General features: G+C 32.1%; 1 protein-coding gene and 1 long non-coding RNA gene across 5 annotated transcripts in view; both read right to left on the bottom strand.

Moving 5' to 3' along the window:
* The window catches only part of LOC119634930, a 24,725-nt gene extending 14,325 nt beyond the window's left edge, over positions 1 to 10,400 (bottom strand). For both annotated transcript variants that reach the window (XR_005246998.1, XR_005246999.1), the window contains exon 1: positions 9,783 to 10,400. This is a non-coding gene — a long non-coding RNA (uncharacterized LOC119634930). The remainder of the gene's footprint in view (positions 1 to 9,782) is intronic.
* A 4,510-nt stretch (positions 10,401 to 14,910) lies between these two features.
* Positions 14,911 to 24,622, bottom strand: LOC119634928 (protein shifted). 3 transcript variants are annotated; one of them, XM_038029369.1, is made up of 8 exons: positions 23,281 to 24,622; positions 17,073 to 17,489; positions 16,722 to 16,991; positions 16,304 to 16,504; positions 15,584 to 15,784; positions 15,399 to 15,494; positions 15,128 to 15,331; positions 14,911 to 15,020 (listed from the first exon to the last, which is right to left on the bottom strand). In XM_038029369.1, exons 2-8 carry the CDS (start codon positions 17,422 to 17,424, stop codon positions 15,001 to 15,003), a joined length of 1,344 nt encoding a protein of 447 aa, XP_037885297.1. In that variant the 5' UTR covers positions 17,425 to 17,489; positions 23,281 to 24,622; the 3' UTR covers positions 14,911 to 15,000. The 3 variants fall into 3 exon arrangements, with proteins under 3 accessions (XP_037885297.1, XP_037885299.1, XP_037885298.1); XM_038029371.1 differs by having other exon boundaries at positions 16,361 to 16,504; XM_038029370.1 differs by having other exon boundaries at positions 24,372 to 24,622.
* Positions 24,623 to 25,944: the final 1,322 nt, after the last annotated feature.

Genomic DNA, 25,944 nt, shown 5'->3' with positions numbered 1-25,944 from the left:
CACACACACACACACACACACACACACACACACACACACACACACACATATCAATATCGAGATGCACATATGTGCTTAAAAAGTATATTTATTTACATACACATTTATGCGACATTCATACAATAACAAAAATTGCAATAATGTTTTAAAACTCGTTTCACTTTGCGGGTAAAGCGAGTAAAGGCTCTATTTCGTAACTGGTTTTTGTACATGAGGAAAAAGAAAAATAAATAAATGTTTACAGATGGGTACATATATACATATACATATATATGTATATATATATATATATATATATATATATGCACATGTTTGGATACTCCAGCACATCATAGCGAAACGCGGATCACAGAAAGATTCCACAACCCTTTGTAAGTCTTGTGGCAACCGAAAATGGCAAAAAAGGCAAATGTGGTGTAAATACCAGCTACAGCTTGCCTGCCTGCGTTTGCCTGCTGGACAACTTTGGGTAGCTGACTATCAGCAACAGCAATAAGAACAACCTGAGCAACTGTATATCGCTATCTCTATCTGTCACATTATTTATTTATTTATCTTTTTTTTTTTCTTTTTTTTTTTTTCTTTTTGTACTCTGAGTTAATGTTAATGCACATTTGGCCCAATTGCCGTACATCGGTAGCTATGCTGAATCCTGCTATAACTATTAGGTAGTAGTACAACCACCATCGATACCACCACCACTACCATTACCGCCGTCGCCACCACCAGTGCGATTACAGTTCGCACTTGCACACCATCATCGGATCAAATATTAGGCAGCCTGCAACCGTGTACGTATGAAACAACCGGTTCGACGACTAGCAAGTACATTTATTTGTAATGCTGCTGCGGCTGCTGTCGCTGTTGGTATTGCTGATGGTTGGTTAGTTGGTATTTTACTTCTCTTCTCTTTTTTTTTTTTTTTTTGTTTTTTTTTGTTTTTTATTTTAGGTGCTGTTCCAAGTCTTACTATTAGTGCAACGTGTGTTGCTTTTTTTTCTGGTTGTTGTCCTCTTAACTGCCTCGCTAAGCAACTGCGACAGCAACATCAGTTATAGTTTTCTACAATACAGTATAGTGGTCGCCAACGTCAAAAGGCCATTAACGTCAACGAAAAAACGCAAAAATTAAAACAAAAACTATAAAAATAACAAAATATATATATAAAGGAAAAAAAAATTGAAGCAACATGTATCATTACAGGCTATAACAACCAGTACAGAGCAGCTCTTAGGGAATTGTCTTGATTATTGTTGTTGTTGCTGTTGTGTTTGTTGTTACTATTAATGTTCTTGTTGGTGTTTTATTTCTTATTATTATTATTATTATTATTGTTGTTGTTGCTGTTGTTGTTTTTGTTGTTTTTATTGTTGTTTTTGTTAGTGTAGAGATGCACATAATTTGCGATTCATAACTAAAGTATGATGAATGCTACAAAAATAGATACAACAAAAGATAACAATACAACAAGATGTGGAACTGCAGATATATGAAACTAAAATTTATGTATAAACCGAACAACCAACCAACCAACAGGTAGGTGTCACATAAACTAGATGCACTTAACCAACAGCTACTTGTAGCAAACAACTCTAAACAAGAAGATTTACTGTCATATATGAAGTCATATGATGAGTAAGTAAACAGACTATCATTTGCCATATGATCCGCGCAACATAATGTTTAAAATATATCTGTTACGTTATATGAAAGTTATCTGTACATTTACAGCAACTAATAGTGCTTTCAAGCGAACATTGATATAATTGTTGTTGATGATGAGAACATTTCTTTTAAGCGCACAAGTACACAAAACCAAAGTAACATAAAACATACTTACACAAGTGATTAAAAAAAAAAAAAATATTGCATACAAGCATACATACATAAGTGTCGCATTATTTTAGAGTATAACATAACAGTAAGACATAATGTGGAAAACAAAGTTACATTTATTTTGACTTAAATTTCAGGTAAATTCCTTTCAAACTCTTCTACAGACTATTAGAATCTTTACATCCGCGTTTCAAGCACATGAAGATACTAAACTTGTCATTCCATTTGTAACAACCAGATGGATGAGACTTGAAATTTTTAGTCGATTTTGAGAGGTCTATGTCCCGTTATATCATCACTTTTTTCTTTTTTTTTTTAACATAACCAATCACTCCGGGAGTTTTCCACAATCTTGCATTAAATGGCCTTATTCTTGCATTCTGGCCGATTACTGCTTGTTGTTAGAGAAAATAATGAATTTTCTTATCATAGTTTTTTTTTTTTTTTTGACCTCGCATCAAATCTCTTATAATTTGGAGCAATGTTCGCAATTGAACTCTCTATGATAATAATTTTATAATAATTTTTTTTTATTTTTAATTTACAAAAACTAAAAAAAAAAAAAAAAAAAAAAAAAAATATGCTTATGACACCCTTATGACTTATCACGTCTTCACAAAATTGCTCAGATGGGTTAAGCAAGCAAAGAGAAGGATTGTTTTGTGAGAGCTACTTTGTCCCTATTTTCTTCTCAAAATTTAAAAAAAAAGTGTTTTTTTTTTTTTAATGTATCTTACTCAGAACTTGTGCTTTCCTTTATATGTAAAAAAAATATTCATCTCTTCCTTTACACGATTTTAGAAATATATATCGAATGAATACAAGACGATATTAATCCTTAATCCTTAATCATTTAGATCAGTTATAGAATTTCATGAATTACACGCTTATTATTAATTACTGCAAATTTGATTGAGATTTTCATTAATGCTTAAAAGTTTATTTATTCCCCTTTACCGAAGGAGGGGTAGGGGTATGTTCACCGGCCATATTCATTTGGTCCAAAACGTTTACTAGACCGAGAACGAAACCTCAAAGGCCACATAAGACCACCAGGAATAATTTCTAAATCGGCTTTAGGAATGCCCGTCCGTCCGTCTGTCTGTCCGTAAACACTCTCCTGGTTGCAAAAAATTCAGCAAATGGCTCATCAGTATCAATTTCTAAACGGGCTTTAGGAATGCCCGTCCGTCCGTCTGTCTGTCCGTAAACATTCTCCTGATCGCCAAGCATGCCTTAAGCGGCTTCAAATTTAACACAAAGATTGCAAATTCGCAGATTAGTATTGAAATAGAGCCGGATCGATCAGAGAGAACGACCACGCTACTAAATAACCCCGAATCGTCGGTATTTTCAAGAATGAGAAAGAAATTTCATTTTGTTGCTCCTTAGCTATAAACCACAATCGGTATAACGTTGAAAATTCACATTTGTATTTGTATTCTACTGGTGGTTCTGCAGCTCACTAACGTACCCACACGGACAGAAACTTCAAAGCATATATAAAGTTTACATATTACTGATCAGTATCAAATGGTGTTAGGTATAGGAAAGAATATAAATTTTCTTATTTGTTTATATTTGTTACACAAAGATCGCATGCACAAGAATCTTCCTTACGTTGCTTACGCAAAATCATTGAAATTAACCGGAAGTTTGTTTCATTAAACAAAGATTATCAATGGGTTTAGTTAAAAACAATCTGAATGTTAAGTTTTTTTTTTTTTTTTTTTTGTTCTATACTTAAGTCACAACTTAGTTAGTTAGATAATTATAAATATAATTATTATTAGTGATATAAATGTCGATGATTTTTGTAAGCATATCGATCGAACAATGCGAAAACCAAAACAATATCTTGTGGCTTCTGATGTTGTTCAGTATACGTCTAAGAAAACAAACAAAGTTTGTGGAGTTTAAATGCAGAGGTCCTATTACTTTTTGATCACGGTGACATATCCAATTCGCATAGCTACAGACTACAAGCACAGAGTAATAGTAAAGTATTGCAAACATTTTGTAATTAAAACATTGACAGTTTTGATAAGATGCTCAAAACGGACACTTTTTGTCAGTGATGAGAGCAGACACGCATTAGATTTATCAAAAATATTTGTGTAATGAATCAAAGTTAAAAGGGATTATGTGTTTGTGTGCTATGTTGAAAAGAACTTAAAAGATTTTTTATGGAATTCTTAGACAGCAAGTGAAACCGAGCGTAGACTTGAGAGAAAAAGAGATCGCACTCGTTACCAGACAATGCAAGAATTTGCTCTTAATAATCAATCAAAAGCGGCAGACATATGGTGTCGTCCATAGGTTACAATATATTATAAATCTTTCAAATTCGGTAAACGAATATTCTTTTAAGCGCGTAAATGCCTTTGCATTATAATAATAACTAAAACTCTACCGATTTATTAATAAAATTCACGGCCTAATGATAAAGAGCTACACTAAAATGATTCATTAGTGAACGTGTTAAAGAAATTTCACGTTGCAAAGTATGCCGTTGAGAGCGTCGATTTGTTTATAGCGTCCGAGGATTTTAACACACTTTTGAGAAACCGATAGTTTAGTTAAAACTACTACACAACTACGATCTATATGTTTACATAAATATTGTTGGTGTGTGGTTATAGCTATAGCTATAACAGTGAGTGCAAGATTTACTAGCAGGCTGTAAACACGCATCCTAGGCTACAATCATTCCCAGTATTCAAAATTAACCATCATTGTGTAACACTTATAGGCATGACATACCTTGTGAGTGATTGGTCATATATAAAAAAAGTATAAAAATTCTGAGTCATGTTGTAGAGAAATATTTTTGAAAATCTCACTGACGATGAAGGAAATATTTCTAAGAATCGTTTATTGTTTTGAAACGTAAAGAAAAGATCTAAAGTTTGAGCAGTGGTGCTCTTTTTTGCAAAGAAAACATTTAATTGTCGCGTTATAGCTGAATTACTTAAACGTTTAACTTGGACTATTACGAACAATAGAAACAATAATTGACATTATGATTGCTATCATTATAAGCAATTTAACCAGAGAAATAAATTTCAAGACTAAAGTCTGGAGCACTGAACTCGTAAAGCATTAGCATCTAAAAGAAAATTCTACTTTGAATGAATATTATAATTAGTTAATAGTTAATATAAATATACGAGGTATGTTCAAAAAAAAAAAAAGCAAAGGATGATAAAACAAGACATTAATATATGCCAAGCATTCAACTCCTGAAAGCTTCCGCTACTTAAGACAATTTAATCTAATATGATAATAAATTTCAAATAATTGATATTGACTTTAATAAAGACAAGGCAGAGAGAGAGAGAGAGAGAGAGAGAGAGAGAGAGGGAGAAAGTACGTTTGGCGTAAAAAGAACTTTTTTTTTCTACTACTAATAGCTTATCATAAATTGAAGCAGGGAAGCCGTTAATAAGAGAAAGCTTTTACTTAAATAAAATAATAATTGTATCGTACATTTTATGGAATGATAGAGAAATAACATTTACCGGTCTATGGATATGCATATACGGTACTTCTTAACCGAGTAGATTGGCGACTGTACTACATTAAAAAATTATAAAATACCGCTATGCAATTTGCTGAGTAAACGTAAATAGTACGTGGATAGGTTTTGAAAACATATTTTCCCACAACTTGGTAACACTTTATGTGTTTGTAAGATATTTTATAGCTAAACAGAGGGAAGAACAATACACGCTATATATTATACAAATTCACGATCTCTTAAGTAAGATTATATATGAAGGTCTCCATATATATTATGTTGTACGATTCTATTCGGCCATCGTTTCAATATTTCGCATTTCAACTAATTCGCATGCACTTTGGCAGCACTTTAAGCCCACATACGATATTCTTTTAGTTAAATAAATCGAAGAAACCTATCTATCGTATTTTATAATTCTTGAAAGCTTCTTCTTCTTAGTACAAACTTCTTCTTTACAGAAATCGCTCTTAAAGCAAAGGATCAGTTAGTCAAAGTTTTTCAAATTTACTTTGATTTAGATTTTAAATCAAATTACAGATTAAACAATTTGTCAAAGATATATACGAAATGTCTAATACCCTTTCCTAAAAGAAAATATTCATTTCATTATGTCCTCCTCCTATAGGTAATCGTTTTATATGCATTAAAAATGTTTAACGAATTGAATTGAATTGAAATCTCTGCCACCCCCCCCACAAACAATGTATGCTACATGATAAAGGGAAACAAATTGAAAACACAGCATGAATAAGCGTAAATCCTTACAATTGAAAAAGTTAATGAAAAAATGTACGACTTAATTGGAAAATTCTACCACATTTTAACAATTCATACATACTAGCATTTATTATTTTATTTACTCTTCTTGGCCTTTCATTTATCGTATTTTCGGTCATTGAAAGGTTCCCACCAGGGCCGCGCCCCCCCCCCACAGACAAAAAAAAAAAAATAAAAAAGAGAAAATCTCTCGAAATGACCTTTGCACAGTTTGCAATGAGAGATTAAAACTTCAAGTCAAAAGATAATTGAACAACTATAGCAATCGTTCTACAAGTGGACATCAATTTGTAAATCAAAGTAACATTTGATAAAATCAATACGGCCATCAATCTTTATCCGGCTTTGAATTATGACGACCTTGTTCTACCACCAGGACCAGGACTTTGCCAATTATCACATATCAAGCATTTGTCATGAATCTTTCAATTTCCACATAAATCATAAGTAAAATGAAAAAAAAAAAAAAAAATGCAAAATAAAACTAAAAAATTGAACAACAACAATACAAAGAGGAAAAGAGAAAAAAATAAATAAAAAACAAGCGAACATAACACTGTAGAATGAAGATAACACTTAGCCTGGCAGTGACATGAATTTATCATTTTGGCTTTAATTATCCGCCCTGGAAATGATTAATTTCATACATTTTGTCTTGTATGTGCATTAAAGGGCAATTAAAACGATGTTGACATAAACATAACTGAAAACGAAAAGAATGTGAGCACAGAGTACAGAGTGGGTGGGCAGAGCTGTACGGGATTGAGAAATTATGTTGGATTGCGTGGAGGGACAAAAAAAAAAAAAAAAAAAAAAAAAAAAAAAAGGTCTAATTTAAAAAAATTAAACATGACAAATGGTTCCTTATTTTAACGGTGACCGCATTGCTACCTTGCCTTTGTTCTTGTTATTATACCTTTTTTAAAAAGAGAAAAAAAACAACAAAAAAAACAAAACACAATAACTTTACTTATTAAAGAAAAAACAAAAAAAATACATAATATACATGAGACTTGTTGCTCTTGTTCTTACGCGGTAAAAACATACAATTCTTAATGTGAATGTGAATGTGTCTTCACTTTTATGCATTATAAACGTATCTTTCTTTCAGATAATTAAGAAACTAAAATGAACACAAATTGTTGGTAATACTCGTAATTCATTTTTTTTTTTTTTTTTTTGTCTTCTGTATGTATGCCCCTACGTGTATATGTGTGTGTGCGCGTGTATTGTAATATTCGTATGTTTGGCAGAAAAAGAAAAGGAATAAAAACAGGAAAATAACAGCATGTAATGAAAATGACACATTCACATCGACATCCTCACATGCATACATATATATATATATATATGTATATATATAGACTTGTTGTTAAAACCACCCTAACGTATAATTTTGTTACTTTATATATAGGAAGAAAGAAGATTTTTGGTTTCGCATTTTCGAAGTATAAGAATAAAACATTTAAAGAACAAAAAAAAAAAAAAAAAAAAACAAATTGAAAAGGAGTACAAAGAACAAAGAAAACAGAAAAACGAAACAAAAAAAAAAAAAAAAAAAAATTAAAAATAAAGCAAAACAAAACAAGAAATTCAGTAACGTTATGAAATCCGCATTAAGAAAAGCGAAAGAACGGACACACACAAGGCACAAGCAGACATATAAACACCGAACGTCATATAACACAGACAGATAGCTTAGGGATTTCATTGCAGCTAAAGAAAAAATTGTTAAAGTAACATAAAATAAAGAACCAACAACAATGTTCAGTTAATGTATGTATGTGTTATTTTAATATGGCTGCTGCTGACTACGTTTGTTTTTAGTGAATTACTAAAATTAAACGACAATTCGTTTACTGCTGCTGCTGCCTGCCTGCCTGCCTGCCTGCTGCTGTTTCTGCTGCTAAAACAATTCAAGCGCAATGCAACTCTTCTTCAATGTTGAACAGTTGTTGGTACATGCATGCTTCACTGCATGTGAAATAGCGACGAGCTTTACAAAAGCAAGAACAACAAAGATAACAACAACAACAACAACAACAACAACAACAACAACAATAATAATATCAACAACGGCAACAAAAGACAAGAAAGCTATCTTCATGTATGAGTTTAAAAACGCAACGCAACATATCCACACCATTAACGGCCCTCTTATATCTCATCATCGTCATCATCATCATGGCCGTCATTAAAACAACATCAGCGCTTACCTACAACACTTACCTTTAAATAAACATTTGTTTTAGAAATGAAAAAGAGCTGATAGACACAGTAACAGTGGTAAAGAGTTATAGAGGTAGAGTAGTAACAAATCGATGATGATATTCAGTTAGTAGGATATATGTACCTATAATCATATAGATTGGTGACAAAGTAATGTTGGAGATGGAGGAGATGACGATAATTCTGATGATGATGACGGTGATGGTGACGGTGGTGATGATGAGGATGATGATGATGATGATAATGATGGCGGTGACGGTGACGGTGATGTGAAACCAAAGATATTCTCGCTGTATTATTGCACGCTGCCGTTTGTTGTTTTTGTAGCTGTTATTTTGTTGTTGTTGTTGTTGTTGTTGTTGTTATAGAGCATTAACAACTGCAAAAACCCAAACCACCATCAGAGATGTACTTGAGGCATAAACCTGATTTGATTGTTTTGTTATTTTTTTATTTTTTTTTTTTATTATTATTCTGTTTCGTTTTATTTCGACTACGCTGCTGGTGCTGCTACTTTAGCTCCTAATGCCAGGCTTAGCCTGAAATCGTTTCTACTGTTAATGCTGTGTTGATTTTGATATCGCTTATGCTGTTATGGCTGCCTTCAATTTTATAGCTGTATAGGAACTAAGCGAAAGAGAATGCGAAAATAAACTATATATAACACACAATACAACAATAACCGGAGCAATGCAACAACAATGTATATTAAACAAAAAAAAATATATATATATATAAACGAACAAAAACCTGTTTCGCTGGATGGCGCTTAAACTCTACGCTACGGTTTACCATCATCAGGCAGAGAAGAAGAATTTTTCACATCACTTTATAGTAAGCGGAAAAAAGAAACAATTTTCTTTATATAGCAAATAACACTTTGTGTATATAATATTTTTGAAACGCATACATACACGGCACGGCACGGCACACGCATATATATAAAACAATATTTTTATATAAGCGTATGCACGCATCCAGCGATAGACACAATAACACCTCTTTTTATTATTATTTATATTAAATGATGAAATTTTTGCTTACAACTTGCAACTTGCAACTTGACCTTTATCGCAATGACCTTTAAATGGCTTCTTATTTCTTTTCTTTTCGTTTTTTTTTTTTTTGTTTTTTTTTTTTTTGGAGGGAGGATTCGTTTCTTTTACTCTATATGTATATTTCTTTTGTTAAAGACATTCATCTCATTGTTATGTTATTAGGGCTATTTACTTATAAACATTTTTTTTTTTTTTTTTAATATTTTGGACAAACGCTCAGCTCAGTTTACATTTTTACTATAAATCTTTCTTTCCTTCTTTCTTGTTTCATTCATTTAATTCCTATTTAAGCGTATATTCCGCTTACAATTAATTCGTTACGGATATTTTCTAACAAAAAAAAACATATACACACGCACCCGTTTATGCGAAATTCATGGGAACATTGCCTCTGCAGGCTTTCGAATTTATAATTGATGCTGTCTGCGACTGCCAGCTTGCTTGTTCGCCGCCTAAGTTTGCAGAATTGTTGCTATTGCTGCTCGTGCTGCCCGCTGCTATCGTTGTCGTTACTATTAGTACCAATGCTTGCTGTTGCATTTTTTTTTTTTTTTGTTGTTGTTCATGTATGCGTGCAACTGGACTTTTTGTCTGTTTTGTTTTTATTGTGTAAGAAATTAACTTTAATTCAGGCAATCTCCGCAAACAATGCATAAAACAATACGAAGTTAAACGTAACTATGTTTAAATATTAAATAATTTTTATTTTTTTTATTTTTTTATTATATGTTTTTTTTTTTTTTCTTTTGTTGGTTCGTTATATATGTTCTAGTCGTTACGGTTGTGTGTGTTATGTTATTGATGATTGCGTGTGGAGCAATGATTTTATTTACCGAAAATCAATTAAAAAACACAAATAAAATATACGGAGGGCAGGCATACGCTCATTCACTTTCATACATATTTATGACGGTCCCCGTAAAATGTTTATATTTTTCAATTTACTATTCACACACATTGAATTCTTTATTTTGAACACGCGCGCATCACATCCACTCTAGCAAGTGCACAAAATCAAACTAAATTCAACTCCTTTAGCTAAGAAACGTTACAAACGAAACAACACTCATCACTGATTTACTTATATTTAAAAATTTTGCTACTAATACTACTACTATTTCTACTACTTTTTTAAAATCTTACAATAAAGAGAATTGCAGAGAAATAATGTAAAGAGAGAGAGAGAGAGAAATCGAACACATTTACTGTTGGATAAAGCAAATCATAGGAATGACTGATGCTCGTCTTAATAAAATTTATGAGGGAATCAAAATCATATCATTTGTTAATATGGGATCGAATCTACGTCATCCATAACGGAATCCTCGTGTTAGTGATGTGCGTAAAGGACTCATTAAGTTGACATCATTTGGGAATAGATGCAATTAGCGCTTTCAAGGAAACGTTAATGATGTTGTTTACCAGCAAATGGTCGGAAGGATGGGTTAGACTTCTGAAAAAAAATGTTATTTCATATCAATGAAATTTGATCTTAATGAAGTCAAATTCATTTATCGGAAATGGCATTTATCAGAGAATTATCAGCCACGATTGTATATATTTTCGTCTATCATCGGGAGATATCGAGATATCGATGATAATTATCTGCGCATAATTGATTATGTTTTCATTGCTTTTCTTAGGATCCTAGAATTATGATGATACTTATCATGGATAGTTTGAGGCTAATTCCCAATTAAAATTTTCTAACTGGATTCAATATCCCTTAAAACGAGATATTAAGTATTTGGTAGACGATTTTTTATACATAATCATAACTAATAAATTCTTTTTCTTTATAACGGAAGGGTACCTTTTGGTATACGATTATTATCAATAGTTCTCTGTCTTTGCATCATCGTATCGCAAAATCGGGAAAAAAAAACGTCCAGTACTTAAGTTTATGATAGTTTTTTACTTGAAAATTGAACTTCATTATTATTAATTAACTAATACATACATAGGCATAAATTTAAACAAATATGAATTGTATTAAAATTTTCCTTAGTACGTTTCTCTTTCACGGCACTTGGAACATTTTAACAAAGTATTCTTTTATGACCATTACGTGAAGAATGGATTTTGTGAAAAAGAGAAAATAGTTAATATAAAGAGCAAAGTCTAAGAGAAAAGCATAGCATGGAAAGGGTTATAATAACGGAATGTTTGCAATTTTTTTTTAAACTGTTATAATAGCAAACGGCAGAGAAGTGGAAACCGCAGGGGGACACTTCTGATAAAAGAAGAGACGTTTAATAACATAACAGCATCGAAATTACTTTACATATGACCAAATTTGACAGAATATCCATTAAAAGTTTCTTAAAGAAGCCGTTTGGATGCTCATTTAAATAAATTATTCGACCCAATCTTAAAAGTTAAAGTTTGTTATTCTATTCTTGCTTAAAATTATCTTTCCAAAATTATTTTTTCAGATTTTTTCTTTTAAATTCACACTCGCTAACCTTATGGTTGTTGGAACTGCCCAATCGTTGATATTAGACATCGTCTGTTGATTTTTGATCCTAATGTCAGAAATGACAAAAATTTTCATAGAATTCTTCTTTTTAGGAAGGTTTTACATGCAAAAAAAAAACAATATTGTCTTTTAAACAGTTTTTTTTTTTTAAACACAAATTTAATTAAAAAATATTTAACAGAATCATAGATATATTATAGGCCGAGTAGGCAAAGAGTTTCGACTAATAAATCAATGGTCGTGGTTTCAAGTCTCAAATGCGGTAGAATTTTCAATAAAGTCGATAACCTTAAATGCTAATACTTTAGGATTTTAGTCTTAGAAATTATTCTCTGGCTAAATTAATATTAATATTGATAGTAATAATGATAATAATATAGAATAAATAAGTCATTTAAATATTCAACCAATAACTGTTTTTTCTCAGCGTTCACTTTTAATACAACCATGCCGATTATAATGCGTTTTTGTTGGCAAGTGTAGACACTCTTTAATCAAAACAAAATCAGCTGTTCGCATTAGCTAGTGTCTCGTTTTGTGTTTTTTCTTTTTAAATATTAAGCAATGTTTGTAGAAAATCTCTTCGACTGTTAAAGTGTGAAAGGCCATAGTTTCAAATTTAATGTAATCGCAGCGGTGCCATTGACGATTTGTCGTTTTTCAATATTTAAATATTACAATGGTAATCAATCTTAGCTCTTAAATGCTACCCTACTGATTGCACTGGAAAAGTCGTTTCTTCTTTTTGGCATTGTAGGCAGTAAAATCTGCAAGGTCCAAACTCCTTTTGCTTTTCTTGTTCAAGAGCTTGTAGTTTTCACCTATGTAGGTAGGTTTCTTCTGTTAATTTTCATCTAAAACATGTCAAGTTAACGACAAACGAAGTACCAAGTACGCCGGCAAGCCTCTCTTGGTTTTTTAGTTAACGCTATACTTCCTTTCTAGTAATATACTCCATTGGCGTCTATAAGGCCAAATTTAAGATAAGAAAGACATAAATGTTGCTTGAGTAATACCCACTACCCACTACTTAGTCTACATTTGCTCTTGAGAAGCACTTACAGATATTACATTTATTAATAACTTCTTTCTTTTTATTGTTAGGATGAAGCAATTTTTTTCCTTATTGTTAAAATTAAGAGCTGGACTTCTAAATTGTCTTCTTTGACAATTCTCACCGTTTGCCACGAGCTTCTTATCTTTTAAGCGCGCCTCCTTCCACGCAAAAGCTTGCTTTCTTAGCAAAGATCGTTTCTAAATAAATTTCTGATTAGTTTATATTTCGAATTTTTTCGGGAAAACATTTTACCGCAGCAAGGTAGCGAGTGTTTTAGCTGTCAAGAACCAATAGAAAGAATCGCTTTAACCTTCCAATCGTCATAACTGATTCAAGAGCTTTCCGCCTTGAAAAGTTTGGCTTATTTCCTGCTTATTATTTGCAGTCTTTTGGCATCGAGACGTACTTTTTTCACGGCAACTTTTTTTCTTTCACAAAATCGTGGTAAATGTATCTCAAACTTAATCCTCAATTAATGCCTGTAATGCGAATGGTAAATACACAAATGTAAAACAGAATATTTATTCTAAATGATTGAGAATTACCAGCTAATCAGTCATTGCAATTTTTCCGTCATTTCTAAATTATTTATTAAATTATCTGCGAAATGCAACAAATCTGCTAACGGTCTCCTCAACTTTCTTAAAATTATGCTTTGCAACTTATGTTGTGTGAATATTTTTCTAGTTCTAAAGCAGAAGAAGAATTGATAAGAAATAGTTGATAACATTTCACACGCTATCATGTGATTGTGAATGATAAAGTCTTCGAATATAAGAAGATTATTTAATAATTAATGGATGCGTAGAAAAATTTGATTTTAATTTCGCTTCAGGAAATTTTAGCATATAAAAGAATTGTAACAAAAAGATTAAAAAAAAAAAGAAATTGCAATAACGGGAATATTACTAAAATTTAAAGCGAAACCTAAATAACCGTGAAAAAAAATACATTGAATCAAAAAAGACAAAAAGTGCATTTAGTTAAGCTTTGCTTGTTTGCTTGTTTTGGTCGAAAAATTGTTTGTGCTAAACTTTAGATGGCTCTGTAACATATTTAAAAAAATTTGGTAATCTATCGTTAATTCCGCGTGCGTTTTCGAAGAACTTTCTATTTTAACTGTGGCTATTACCGCATAGCGCAGGAAGGCGCTGCTTTCAAATATTAAAGATCTACCTCATCGATGCCGAGGTGTGTTTGCTTTCAAGGGTATGTAATGTGAAAGAATTTATTATATTTTAACACTTCTCATAAAAAAAACTTCTTATAAAGAGAGCGGCGTATTTGGGATGACTGACAATGACAATAGCATAACAAGAACTAAACCGTGTCGCAAAGATCGAAAAAAATGCTATAATTCAATTCTGTTTGATAAAATTTAAGAGTAAATCTATGGAACTGTTTGTAGCCCAATTAACCCTTCCTCAGACCTTTATTATTTAATTGGATATTAGCTTTAGTTAGTTGACTTTGGCCTTAGCAATTAATTTGAAAGCAGAAATAATATAATTCACAAGGAAGTTTCCAGCCTCAAATAGTTTCCAAACTTGTTATTATCAAAATTAGATCGGAGCGAGATTGCTCGTCACTTGCATACGTTGAAAAATTACGTTCATTGATGATTGAAGACATTTTAGAAGTAAACAGACAGACAGAAAGATCGCAGAGTTTTTTAAATTCTTAAAAATTTTCTTATAAAGCATCTCAAAAGAGTTATGGGCAGCCGGAAGCTAAAGGGATGGAGCGTACATGAGATTTAAAACCTTATTGAATTAAAACTAAAATTTTACAATTCAAATTTAATAAAGCATCGAATAGCTTTCATCATCTTAAAGTGATTATTTAAAATTTTCGAAAATATTTTCATTATAAAGTTTTATTTTATTTATATTTTAAAAATAAAAAGTTGTATCACAATATTCAAAGAAATTTAAATGAGAAAAAACTAATAATGAAAATACAATACAAATATTAAGGATCTCCCATCCAAGGCATTAATATAAATTAATAATTCCATTCTATTTTCAGTTAATGATTCCAGTCAGTACATTCTTTTGGGACCTAAAAAAAAAAAAAAAAAAACGACAAAACGAAAAAAAAACAACACAGGTAAGTCATTTGTCATTTGTTGTCATACATAAGCTTAGATTATTGTACAAAAAACTTACGTCGATTACAAAATCTACCGTAATAGCCTTCCAAGCATTTACATTTATTGTTTGACAGGCAATGGCCAAATTTACAATTATCCTTACAAGTAGGTCTTTGCTTTTGACCAATTTCACAATGATCCCCGCTTAGGCCGGGTGCGCATTTGCACAAGTTCGTACCAATGCAACGGCCACCATGCATACACGAAATTTCACATTTAGCTGAAAACGATTAACAATTAATAACTTAAACGGAACGAGCCCGACAATTTAATTTATATGAACTTACAAAATTCGCAACGCAGACCATAATAGCCACGAGGGCATTCGCATTTATCTTTTTTAATGCATTTGCCACCATTCAAGCACTTTTCCGCACACATGCCTAAAATTGTCATTCAAATCCCATATATATATATATATATATATATATATATATATAATAGATAGGGAAGAAGAAAATATAAAACTTACCACCTTCGCATTTGATACCTTGATAACCGTCGGGGCAGGTGCATACTGAAGGTGCCGTACAATTGCCGCCGTTCATGCATTGAGGAAAGCAAACGGGAGTCTCGCAATACTGACCAATATAACCGGGATGACATTGACAAATGTTGTTATGATTGCAAGTACCATGCTCTCCGCACTTTAAATGACATTCCGGATCCGGTCCTTAAATATACAAATTTTTAATAATCCCAAGCGAGATATATTTCGATTCGTGGGATTATAAGAAATTTTTTAATTAAATTTGGCGGGAAAGTTAAGGCGTTAAAAAGGCGTATGAAAGAAAGCATAAGCATTTGTCTGTGTTTTTGTTTAAGTGTAAGCGTGTGCATGTGAAAGCCCATACATCAATATATAATTAAGGCGAACTTGAGAGTGAATCAGTGAATTAATGCGTTCTTTATTAGACAGTAACTATGAGTAAAACTATGAGAAAGTGCAGGAAGTTGAAAATTAAAGCAAGTAAAACTATAGTCGAAGAAATGCTTTCTGGTTTTTTCCCTTTTTTTTTTTTTAATTTTTTTATTTTATTTTTTTTTTTATTTGAAAAAAAAAAAAAAACAGAAGAAATATATTTTATACCTTTACTTTCCGTGGCTATTGTTGTAGTTATTTTAAATTTATTTATTTTATTTTATTATTATGTTTTATAATGAAAAAGTATTATTTGGATATATACACTACCTTGTAGAGAGAAGTTTAGTGTGGAATTGAAAGCGTGCGGAAGCCTATCATACACACCTCTATGCGCACAACCTTTTTTAAAGTTGAGTCTCAACGGTGTACCCGGCAACGATACACCTTTGCGATTGTGTATAGATAAACTGATTTTCACGACTGCCGTCCCTGAATTATTCCCATTACATGGTAAAAATACACTGAAATCTATTAAAAAGGATTAGAAAGGCAAAACAAATGCCATATGAAAATTGACAGATGTAGAAGACATATATAGGAAAAACATTATTCTAACATGTAGCCATATATATGTATGGTAGTATTGCAAGCAGGACGACTGTATATGTGAAAGTCATCATCATTTTAAGTGTATTTTCACTTTTGCGTAAAACTTCACGTACTCCTTTCATAATTAATATCTTACCTTTTTCTTCTTTGGGTATCCGACCTTTCGCTTTAATCGATAGCGTAGGTGTTTTCAATACATTATCGTTTAAGGTTTCTAAGCGATCGAAATGATAAAAGTATTTACGATGTCCCGACTTCCAAGTAAAATTCACATAATTCACTTCGGGCGGTAATACCAAATATTCCAAATATTTATATGCACTGCCGTCTAAGATATCGTAAAGCACCGAACCATTTTTAATGGCATACATACGTCCAATAGCATTGGCTCGGGGAAAGAAGAGAGCTTTTCCCAAATAATTAAAAATTACGAAATTTTCAATTATGTGCACGTAACAAATAAGCGAAAAAGCAGCAGCTATCTTACCCGTTAGCATTTTCAATTGTTGATCGTTGATCCACAAGGAAATGTTCTCATCTTCATTGATCGGATGATGTTGCGACTTTTTACGATGACCTCGCCTGACCTTCTGTTGGCCACTGCCGTTGCCTCGTTCATTACGAAAAACTCTCTCACCTTGCTGCACATCAATATTCTTATCTAACTGTTGTTGGGCCGGTAATAGTTCATAAGTGTGATGACTGAAGCTACGCTGATTCAAATGTTGCATCTGATATTCATGCTTTCTAGCCTGAACTTCTTCTATCCGTAGACAAGGCATTAACAACATTAAAAAATAAATCATGCTTAAACATGATACTGCATTAGTGTTGATCATATTTTCCACTCTATCTATCTCTCTCTCTCTTGCTCTCTCTCTCTTGCTCTCTCTCTCCCTTTGGCCTTTAAAGAAAATATAAAGAAAAGCAATTTCTTTTTTTTTTCACAGTTAATTTTAATTTTAATTTTAATTTTTTTTTTTTTTTTTTTTTTTTTTGCACACAAATGCTGATTTTATTCTATTCGCGCTTCGAATTCTTCGAATTGCTATTATTGTTGATGTTGATGTTTATAAGGAATTCATTGGCAAATACTGACTAATGTTAAATTATCGATCGATTGATCGTTTATTTCATTTATAGTTCAGTTAAGTGTAATGCATTGCAGTTCGTTTGCTTTCCAAAACACTCAGTTAAGTAAATTTTGTACGTGTTTATCTGTAAAATATTTGTTTGATTTTTAATGTGCAACATTCGCCCACGAACACACATATACACAAACCTATATGCATAAAGGAGGAGGGGTGGGGGTGGGGGAGGTAGGCAGGCAGGCAGATAGAGGCGAAAATTTTCACAATTCAGATCCATGCAAATAATTCTCCTCGTCGCACAGGACAGACACATAACATTGTATGTATGATAAATCAAAAATAAAGTCATTGTTTGTTTGTTTGTCTGATTAATATAGCCATGCTAGAAAGGCGTATATAAACATGTGCACGCATATGCATGTGCACAATATTCTACTCTGTTGATCCATTATGTACAAGATTAAGCGCTTGATAACAACTTTAAACCATGTCAAGTGTTGCACACATACGCCTGCAGTCAATCCATTCAATTTTTTAAAAAGTTATAACTTATGTTGCAACTGTCATTTCAGGTCAGATGTAAGCAATACATGCCAGTCAGTCTTTCCTTGTCATCTTTCACTTAGAAGCATATACGTATACATATACATATATATACATATATATATATATATATATATGCACATGCATATAAAAAAACATGTAAACATTCATACGTTTTACTTATTACAAACGCACAAAAACAACAACAACAACAAGCAATAAGTAACAAGTTCTTGTTTTGGTGTGAACGAAACTCGAGCTGGACAATGCGCTCAAACAATTACATAAATAATGGATTACAATGGTTGAGCAAAAACAAACAATTATTTCTTATATCATATCTAAAGATATAAAAGACGAATTTAATATACTCTACTCTACCTATCGGAAGGCAAGAGGTAGAGATAAAAGGCAAAATAAAAATTTTCTTTGTGAGTTTAATTTATCTTAAAAGATTCTTCCTAAGGTAGAGAGAATTTTCATGAGAAATTAGGTTAACTTTATCGCACTACTAGTCGAATACGTAAGAAACGCGCCGACCATGTTTGTGGTCGCGAGTTCAAATCTCCTTTCCTAGAGTGTGAATTGCTCAGTTAAGAGTACAAGCATAACACCATAGGCTGAGGCCTTTCTCTCCATCTTTTGCTCTTTCCCCTTTTCGTTCTGACAATCATTGTGCTGCACGAACTGAGCATATCCCCGTATCCGTAGATCATATTAAGACAAGTAATAAAATTACATTCGGTCGTAACCAAATCTTTTATACCCATCATTATCGTTCTCCTAAAACAACTCCAACTAAAAAAAAAAGAAGAAAAACTAAATTTTCTTACTTTGTGATATTGGATGGGTTCGATTGATTTTCTTTTATTTTCAGAATAAAAGTGGAAATGCAGATAGTGTAGGGGCATCAAGCAAAAACCACTGAAAGCATAGTTTTTGTTGCATAATCATTGTAAGCGTCTCCTTTGACAGTTTTGATCATATTCAAATTTTTTCGCGAATTGTTAAGCGATATTTTCATTTTTGCGAGTAAAAGAATATTTTGGCAGACAGACATCGTTAAGTGTAATCCAAATTTGAAGCTGGCCAAGAACTTATAGATTTTATGGCGTTTTTCTAGTTTAGTTCTCCGCGTCGATGCTTTATAGCATTGGGTAGGCGTGGTCAATTTTTTCCCCTACAGATGCGAAACATCATCGCCCCTCTAGTGTATACGCTCAAATTTTTCTCGATTTACCCAACCCACTTTTATTCCTTTGGAAAAACGGAGTTGCTCTCAGTTTAGGTTACACTTTAACCGTATCTTTCGATCAATTCGGTTCATTTTCGATACTAATCCGCTTGTAAGAGTTTTCAATATTTCTTCCAAACTTGAAGTCAATAGGTTCATTTTTGCGAGTAGGAGACAACAGACACTACACAGACGGACAGACTGACGTACTTAAATCGATTCAGAATTGAATAGATTGAGATCTCTGAAGCTTCCTTCTAATCGTTGCGAACGTTTTGACAAAATGAATATGCCCCACATCCTTCGCTGATGGATATAAAAATAGCTAAGCTTTTGCTTTTTTTTTTTTAAAGAAATCTAAAATCGATTGACTTGGTTTATATGGAATTCCAAATTTTCCCCATGAGCTGAGTGAGTGTTAATTAAAGCAAAATAAAAAAGTTGGAAAAATGTTGGAAACAGTTCAAGATATCTGTTGGAAATTCAGATGCGGAAGTATTTCCTAATAAAAATTGGATTTATATTCAAATTTTTTTTCTCTTCTTTTATTATAATTTTTTTTTTACATTAAATCAATTTGTTTTTAATCTGAAAAACTGTTATGTTTATTCCATTAATTATTCGTTATTTGTTTTGAAATCAAAAAGAAGACGATAAAGTCAATAAGAATTCGTTATACGATTTCCTACATATTTCGTCCGTTTAAAATGATTTTCAACAATTTTTTTAATTTCCTTCTGTTTCTATTTCTCTAATGGAAATTAATAAATTATTTTCGTTCTTTTTTTTTTTTTTTTTTAACTGAAGAGAAATTACATAACTTGTTTTTCTTAAATAATACATAATACATAATATATATATGTATTATACTAATGATAATTTAAAAAAATTGTTGTAATCCATTAAATCGAAAATTCATTTCCATCATTAATCCAATCCAAAGTTTGAATGCATGTAACGTTATTTATTTAGCTAAAGAGCCAAAGAGCTCTCCCTTCCGCACCCTATAGAAATTAGATCGCATTGTTTAATTCACACTTACAAGCAATTGCTGGACACTTTGAAATTTTACAATCTGCGATTGAAACTTATCCCCCAAGTTGTATGCGTAAGACATACAACTTACATGTTTACCTATCGATGGAAATGCTCGTTTGTCGACATAGGCTTGCAAAAAAAAAACACACTTATGTGATATACAAGCGCGTTTAGAGTAAGACAATTCCTATCTAAAGCCAACTATGACCCATTCTCGCATGTTATTTATTTAGTCAAGCAAAGGCGAAGGGGAATTCAATTCTATACCAAAGATTAAGTTCGTTTCGTAATTCGACTTTGGGTATTGTGAGAAATTAAGTTAGTTAGTTAGTTAGTTAGTTAGTTAGTTAACCTGTCGGAAAATTTAAACACAAACACCTTAAACGACCCTCACACGCACAATGCGTAATTAAAATCAAGCCATAACGTGTATACACGTTGAACACCATACTAATGGTCGTGTAATAAATAGTTTTGTTAAAAAAAATTAATAAGTCATTGCTGAAAGCGAATTTTGTTTCCGATTTCAAACAATAATAAAATTCATAAATAGGAAAAATTTTGGGGAGAAAACATTTCTTTCCCCTTTTCAAGCCCATTAAAATAGGAGGAGATAGAGTAGTAAGAGAATAAAATCTATTCTTAGAGCACTTCTTTAGGGCAGACCTATATGATGAAATTATTCGATAGCTTCTGTCCGCATCGCTTATTTTCTCATCATAAACAAGGATTACTTCCCGCTTTCTTACCTCCATTTCGCCATTTTATGGAGAAAAATTTTTATATGAAACAATGTAAGGAATTTTTTTCTTTCCTTTTTAATATATAACAATCCTACTGTTATTATAAGGAGAACATATCACTACTGCGGTCACTCTCTATCTTTTTCTGCAGAAAGTAATTTCCGGGAAGCGATTTTGTTTTCCCCGCACAAAAAAAATTCTCAGACACATCTGAGATTCAAGTTTAATGTAAAGCAAAAGTCTGAACTTTGATCCATGCTCCTGGTAAGGCATCTAAGCTTCAACTACTTAAGAGGTCAAGTTAGGTTTAGTTTTGAGGACAATCTTCTTTCTCATTCTCTTCCAAAATTGAGCGCAATTTCGAAGTCCCACAACAAGTAACGAACTCGCTCGGGTAGATAAAAATTCAAAATGTCATTCGAGAAAGCTGTGGTCCGAAAAGTAATTCCACTTTTCTTGTGGTTTTCTATTCGGTTTACCAAACCGATTTTGGATGGTTCCATGTGGCTAATATTCAGCAGAGTAATAATCACTGCCCTAAACTTGCGATGTTGTAAAAAAACAATCTCCTAAACCTACTAAACCTACGTAACCTAAGAAATGTTATAATAATGAAAAGGCGAGAATATTGAACTTTTAAACGGCATCATCAGACTTAGTTTTGATGAAAAGCAACGCTTACTCTTGTAAAGCAAAGTAAAGAGATCCACTAAAAAATTTGAAATCACTTCTGAAAGACTTTGGCAAGACAATGAAAAGCTAAAAGGAAAAGAATCAAAGTTTTTTTGTTTTTTTGTTTTTTTTTTTTTTTTTATATTAATCGGCACAACACTGCTGGTAATAGCGGCTTGTATGCGACATTGAATGGATATGACAATCTATAGACAACAACACCGGCAATACCGACAGTTTAAGCGGCAACAACAGGCAACGCAAGCAACACAAGTAGCAAGAGAGTAAGCAGTATTGGTAAGCCAATCGAAAAAGAAGAAAAAAAACAAAAAAAGAAGGGCAAAAAGCAAAAAAAAAAAAACCCAGAAGGAAACAAGACAGCAAGCAACGTATAAAATTTACACAATGATGATAATAATGATGATTTAAAGTACGAGAAAAACCAAAACTCCACCAACTGCAAAAGGAGAAGAACAGAAGACCAACAACAATAAAAGAGAAAAAAAACAAAAAAAAAAAAAAAAAAAAAAAAAGAAACAGCAACAACAATAACAACAGCAACGGCATCAAAGGCTAAAAGCAAGGCCTAAAACGACAACAGCAGGAAACTGTTTTGTTGTTTCTCATGATTCTTGTTAAGTTTTTGTTTTGTTGGTAGTTTTTTTTTCTTTTTTCTTATTATTTTATTTATTTATTTTTTTTTTAAATTTTATTTTTACTTCTTCGTCTTCTTCGTTTTCAATTTGACCAGAAAACGTGTTCAAGTGGTCAACAGGTACGATAGTCTCAGTTTACATTGGGATGCCGTGGGATAGTGTCGAATTGGTTGTTTCATTATACATAGTATGACTGTCATATGGTGTGACCAGACGACAAACAGACACAATGCTGTTATTGTCTGCTGCTAGCTATATTATTATTATTGTTGTTGTTGTTGTTGTTGTATTTGTCGCCTACTTTATATATATGTGTTGAAATTAACACATTTTGTTTTTTTTTTTTTATACAAACACACACACATACATATGTATATATATATATATATATATATATATATATATATTATTTTTATTGTTATTATTGTTATTTACTAACTGGTCTGGTAATCATCAGATGATATATGAGAACACAAGAACCTCAATAAAATAATAATAATAATGACTGTGTTGCAGACTTTACCTAAAGCTACTGTGTCGGTTTATAGGTAAACAGATGATTAGATGATGTACGAAACGACTATTTCTACTACTACTAGTACTAGTACTGCTGCTGCTGTTACTACTACTACTACTACTACTACTACTATTACTAATACTACTATGCATTGAATCAATTAACCATTCAAGCGATCAGTTTACCCACTTGCTTACACACCTAGACAAATAATTGCTAGACATTAAGTTCACTTCTTTACCGGCCGGTGAAACATGTATAAAAAGCAGTTACGGCGAACTTGATGTTGTTTTACTTAAACTGCAATCAACAATAATAACAACAACTGCAACAACAACGGCAACAAGTGTCGCAAATGCCACTAAAACCGTCAGCACGCAAACACCTTGTTTCCACCAAAAGAGGCAGACAATTTAAACCAACAGCAAAAACAATCATAACAATAACAACAATAACAACAACAACAACAACGTTTATGACAACAAAAGTCTCTCAAAGCGATACATACTTAAAGAAGAAAAACTGTTTTGCTGTCGCTGCTGCTGCTCTTGCTACTGCCGCTGTTTTTTATGCTGTCTGTTTAATGCTGTTGACCGGCATAGACTGTCGACACTTTGTCTCGTGTTTTTGACAAACCAGAGCCAGATTTATGGCTCCAAAGTAATAAGTAAGTAAGCAGTAAGCGGGTACGCGTTTCTCCCCGCGATTACCGCTTAATCGAAAATTTCTCGTTCTGTTTCGTTTATCTAAGGTTGCTAGGGTTGTGTGTGTTTCTCTTCACTTGAAAAAAAAAAAACAAAAAAACAAAAAGATCACAGTTTTTCTGTATGCATCTGTCTGTCTATATGTCCCTTTGCTTGGCTTGTTTTTTGATTCAGGGTTCAAGATCATTTGAATAATTTTAATTTTAAGAAAAGAACAGTTTTGCTTCTTCTTTATTTTTTTAATATTAAAAAAAAAAAAAAAATTATGCATCACTTCCACTTCTACTTATGACCACGCATCTCAAGGAAGAGAAAAAATCTTTTTTTTTTTGTTTTTCTTTTTATTATTGATCTCTTTAATTAAATTGGCGGCAATATAAGCAAGAAAAAAAAAAAAAAAAAAATGTTCCGATGCGTGTTTATTTTCCCATCATGATATGTAACGTATACAACTTTTTAACACTTTCAACGATTTGTTTTCTCATTAATAACCGTTTGGCACTTGACTTGGCCGACGAGAACCGCTGCTGCTTATAAAACATGCGAAATGCAAAACGGCGAACAACAGCTTGATTAAGTTTTTATTACCCAATTAACAGCAACAACTGAATCCGTATCAATAACGCACCACCACAAACATATATATATATATATATATACACCAGCAAATATACGAAATAACAAACTGGCTGATTGTCTGACTGTCGACCGACGGATCAAACGACAAAACACACGACAACGGATCTTATTTGTTTGTTTCTTAAGCTTAAGACTATAGTAGTCGGCCAAATAAATAACAAAAAAACACAACAACTTATTCAATTCGAAGTTTACTACAAATTTCGAAAAAAAAAACAAAAAAACAAAAAAACAATTTTTTTTTTTAAATTTAAAATAAATAACGAAAAGAAATTTTTGCTTTTCGCAAAAAAAATTCAAGAAACTCGTAAACGACGCGCCCGCTTAAACATTCATTTAAATTTATAAATTATAAAAAAAAAAAAAAAACTTCTCTTGAAGAAATTAACAATATGAACGAACGGTTGAAATCAAATCTGATATATATATAAAAAATAGACATATTTATTTTCTTTTCTCGAGTGGCTTTTTAAAATTGCTGAGAACAAAATTCATTTTCTCAGAGCACGAAATTCTTTCCTCGATACTCATCGAGTGGCTTTTTTCAATGAACTGAATTAAATGTATGAAAATTGTGTATGTTCGTGCGTGTGTGTGTATGTGTGGCAATATGAGACTGCAGCAATAGCTTGACTTGGCAATAGCCAGTAACGGAACAGAGAAGGAAAAAAGTTTTGTTTTCTCTGAGAGGAAGATTTCTTTGATTACACCATAATCATGTCTTGTCTGCTCTGAGAGAGGATATTGCTTCGTTTACATTATACCGAGCTCGTGTTTGAATACACATCATACCAATGTCTTTTTGTTATTGCAAAGTTTTGTTTGCTTTGAAATTTAACTAAACTAAAGACTAAAGTAAAGTTGATTCCGATCTCATACCGGGTATCATCGTAAAGATTTGATATGTGTAGAGAAAAAATTTCCGATATATGAGTTAAGTATAAGTTGCTCTATACATGCATACATATGCATGTACATCTGTGTATATTCACATATCGCATATCAGATAACATAGCAGTGAAAGTTTCACTGTTTGGATTGGTTGTATGAAAACAGAGAGAATGAACGATCATTTTCTGTTAAAATGGCCATGTTCTATTAATAGATTTGCCATTTTCTGTTAAAGCGCTCATTTTCATTCAAACAGTCGAAATGTTATAAAAAAACCTTGAAAACAATCTTTTAAAGCAAGGCAAAGGAGTAAACAAAAATAAAAAGAAAAAAAATGTGAAGAATTAAAAATCCACTGTCAAGTAAATTTCTTGTTATTGCCGACAAGTTTAAAGGAAACAACTAAGACAGTTAAATACGGCAGCGATCATATCAGGGATCATCTCGCATACGCACCGCCATGTTTTTTGCACTCTATTCCGCGAGTTCGTTTATTTGATACCCACATCGCTGCTATTATTAAGACAAAAATTAATCGCGGCATTCTATCAAATTCACTTTAGAATTAAACCATTTTCAGGCAGATAATAGATCTTCACTTGAGTAGTGTACAAAAAAGTTTTAAAGATTT

The sequence above is a fragment of the Glossina fuscipes genome, unplaced genomic scaffold (genome assembly GCF_014805625.2).
Source record: "Glossina fuscipes isolate IAEA_lab_2018 unplaced genomic scaffold, Yale_Gfus_2 3, whole genome shotgun sequence".
NCBI classification, from domain to species: Eukaryota; Metazoa; Arthropoda; class Insecta; order Diptera; family Glossinidae; genus Glossina; species Glossina fuscipes.
Note: the sequence above shows the minus strand (reverse complement) of the source record. Positions and strands in the feature narration are given on the sequence as shown.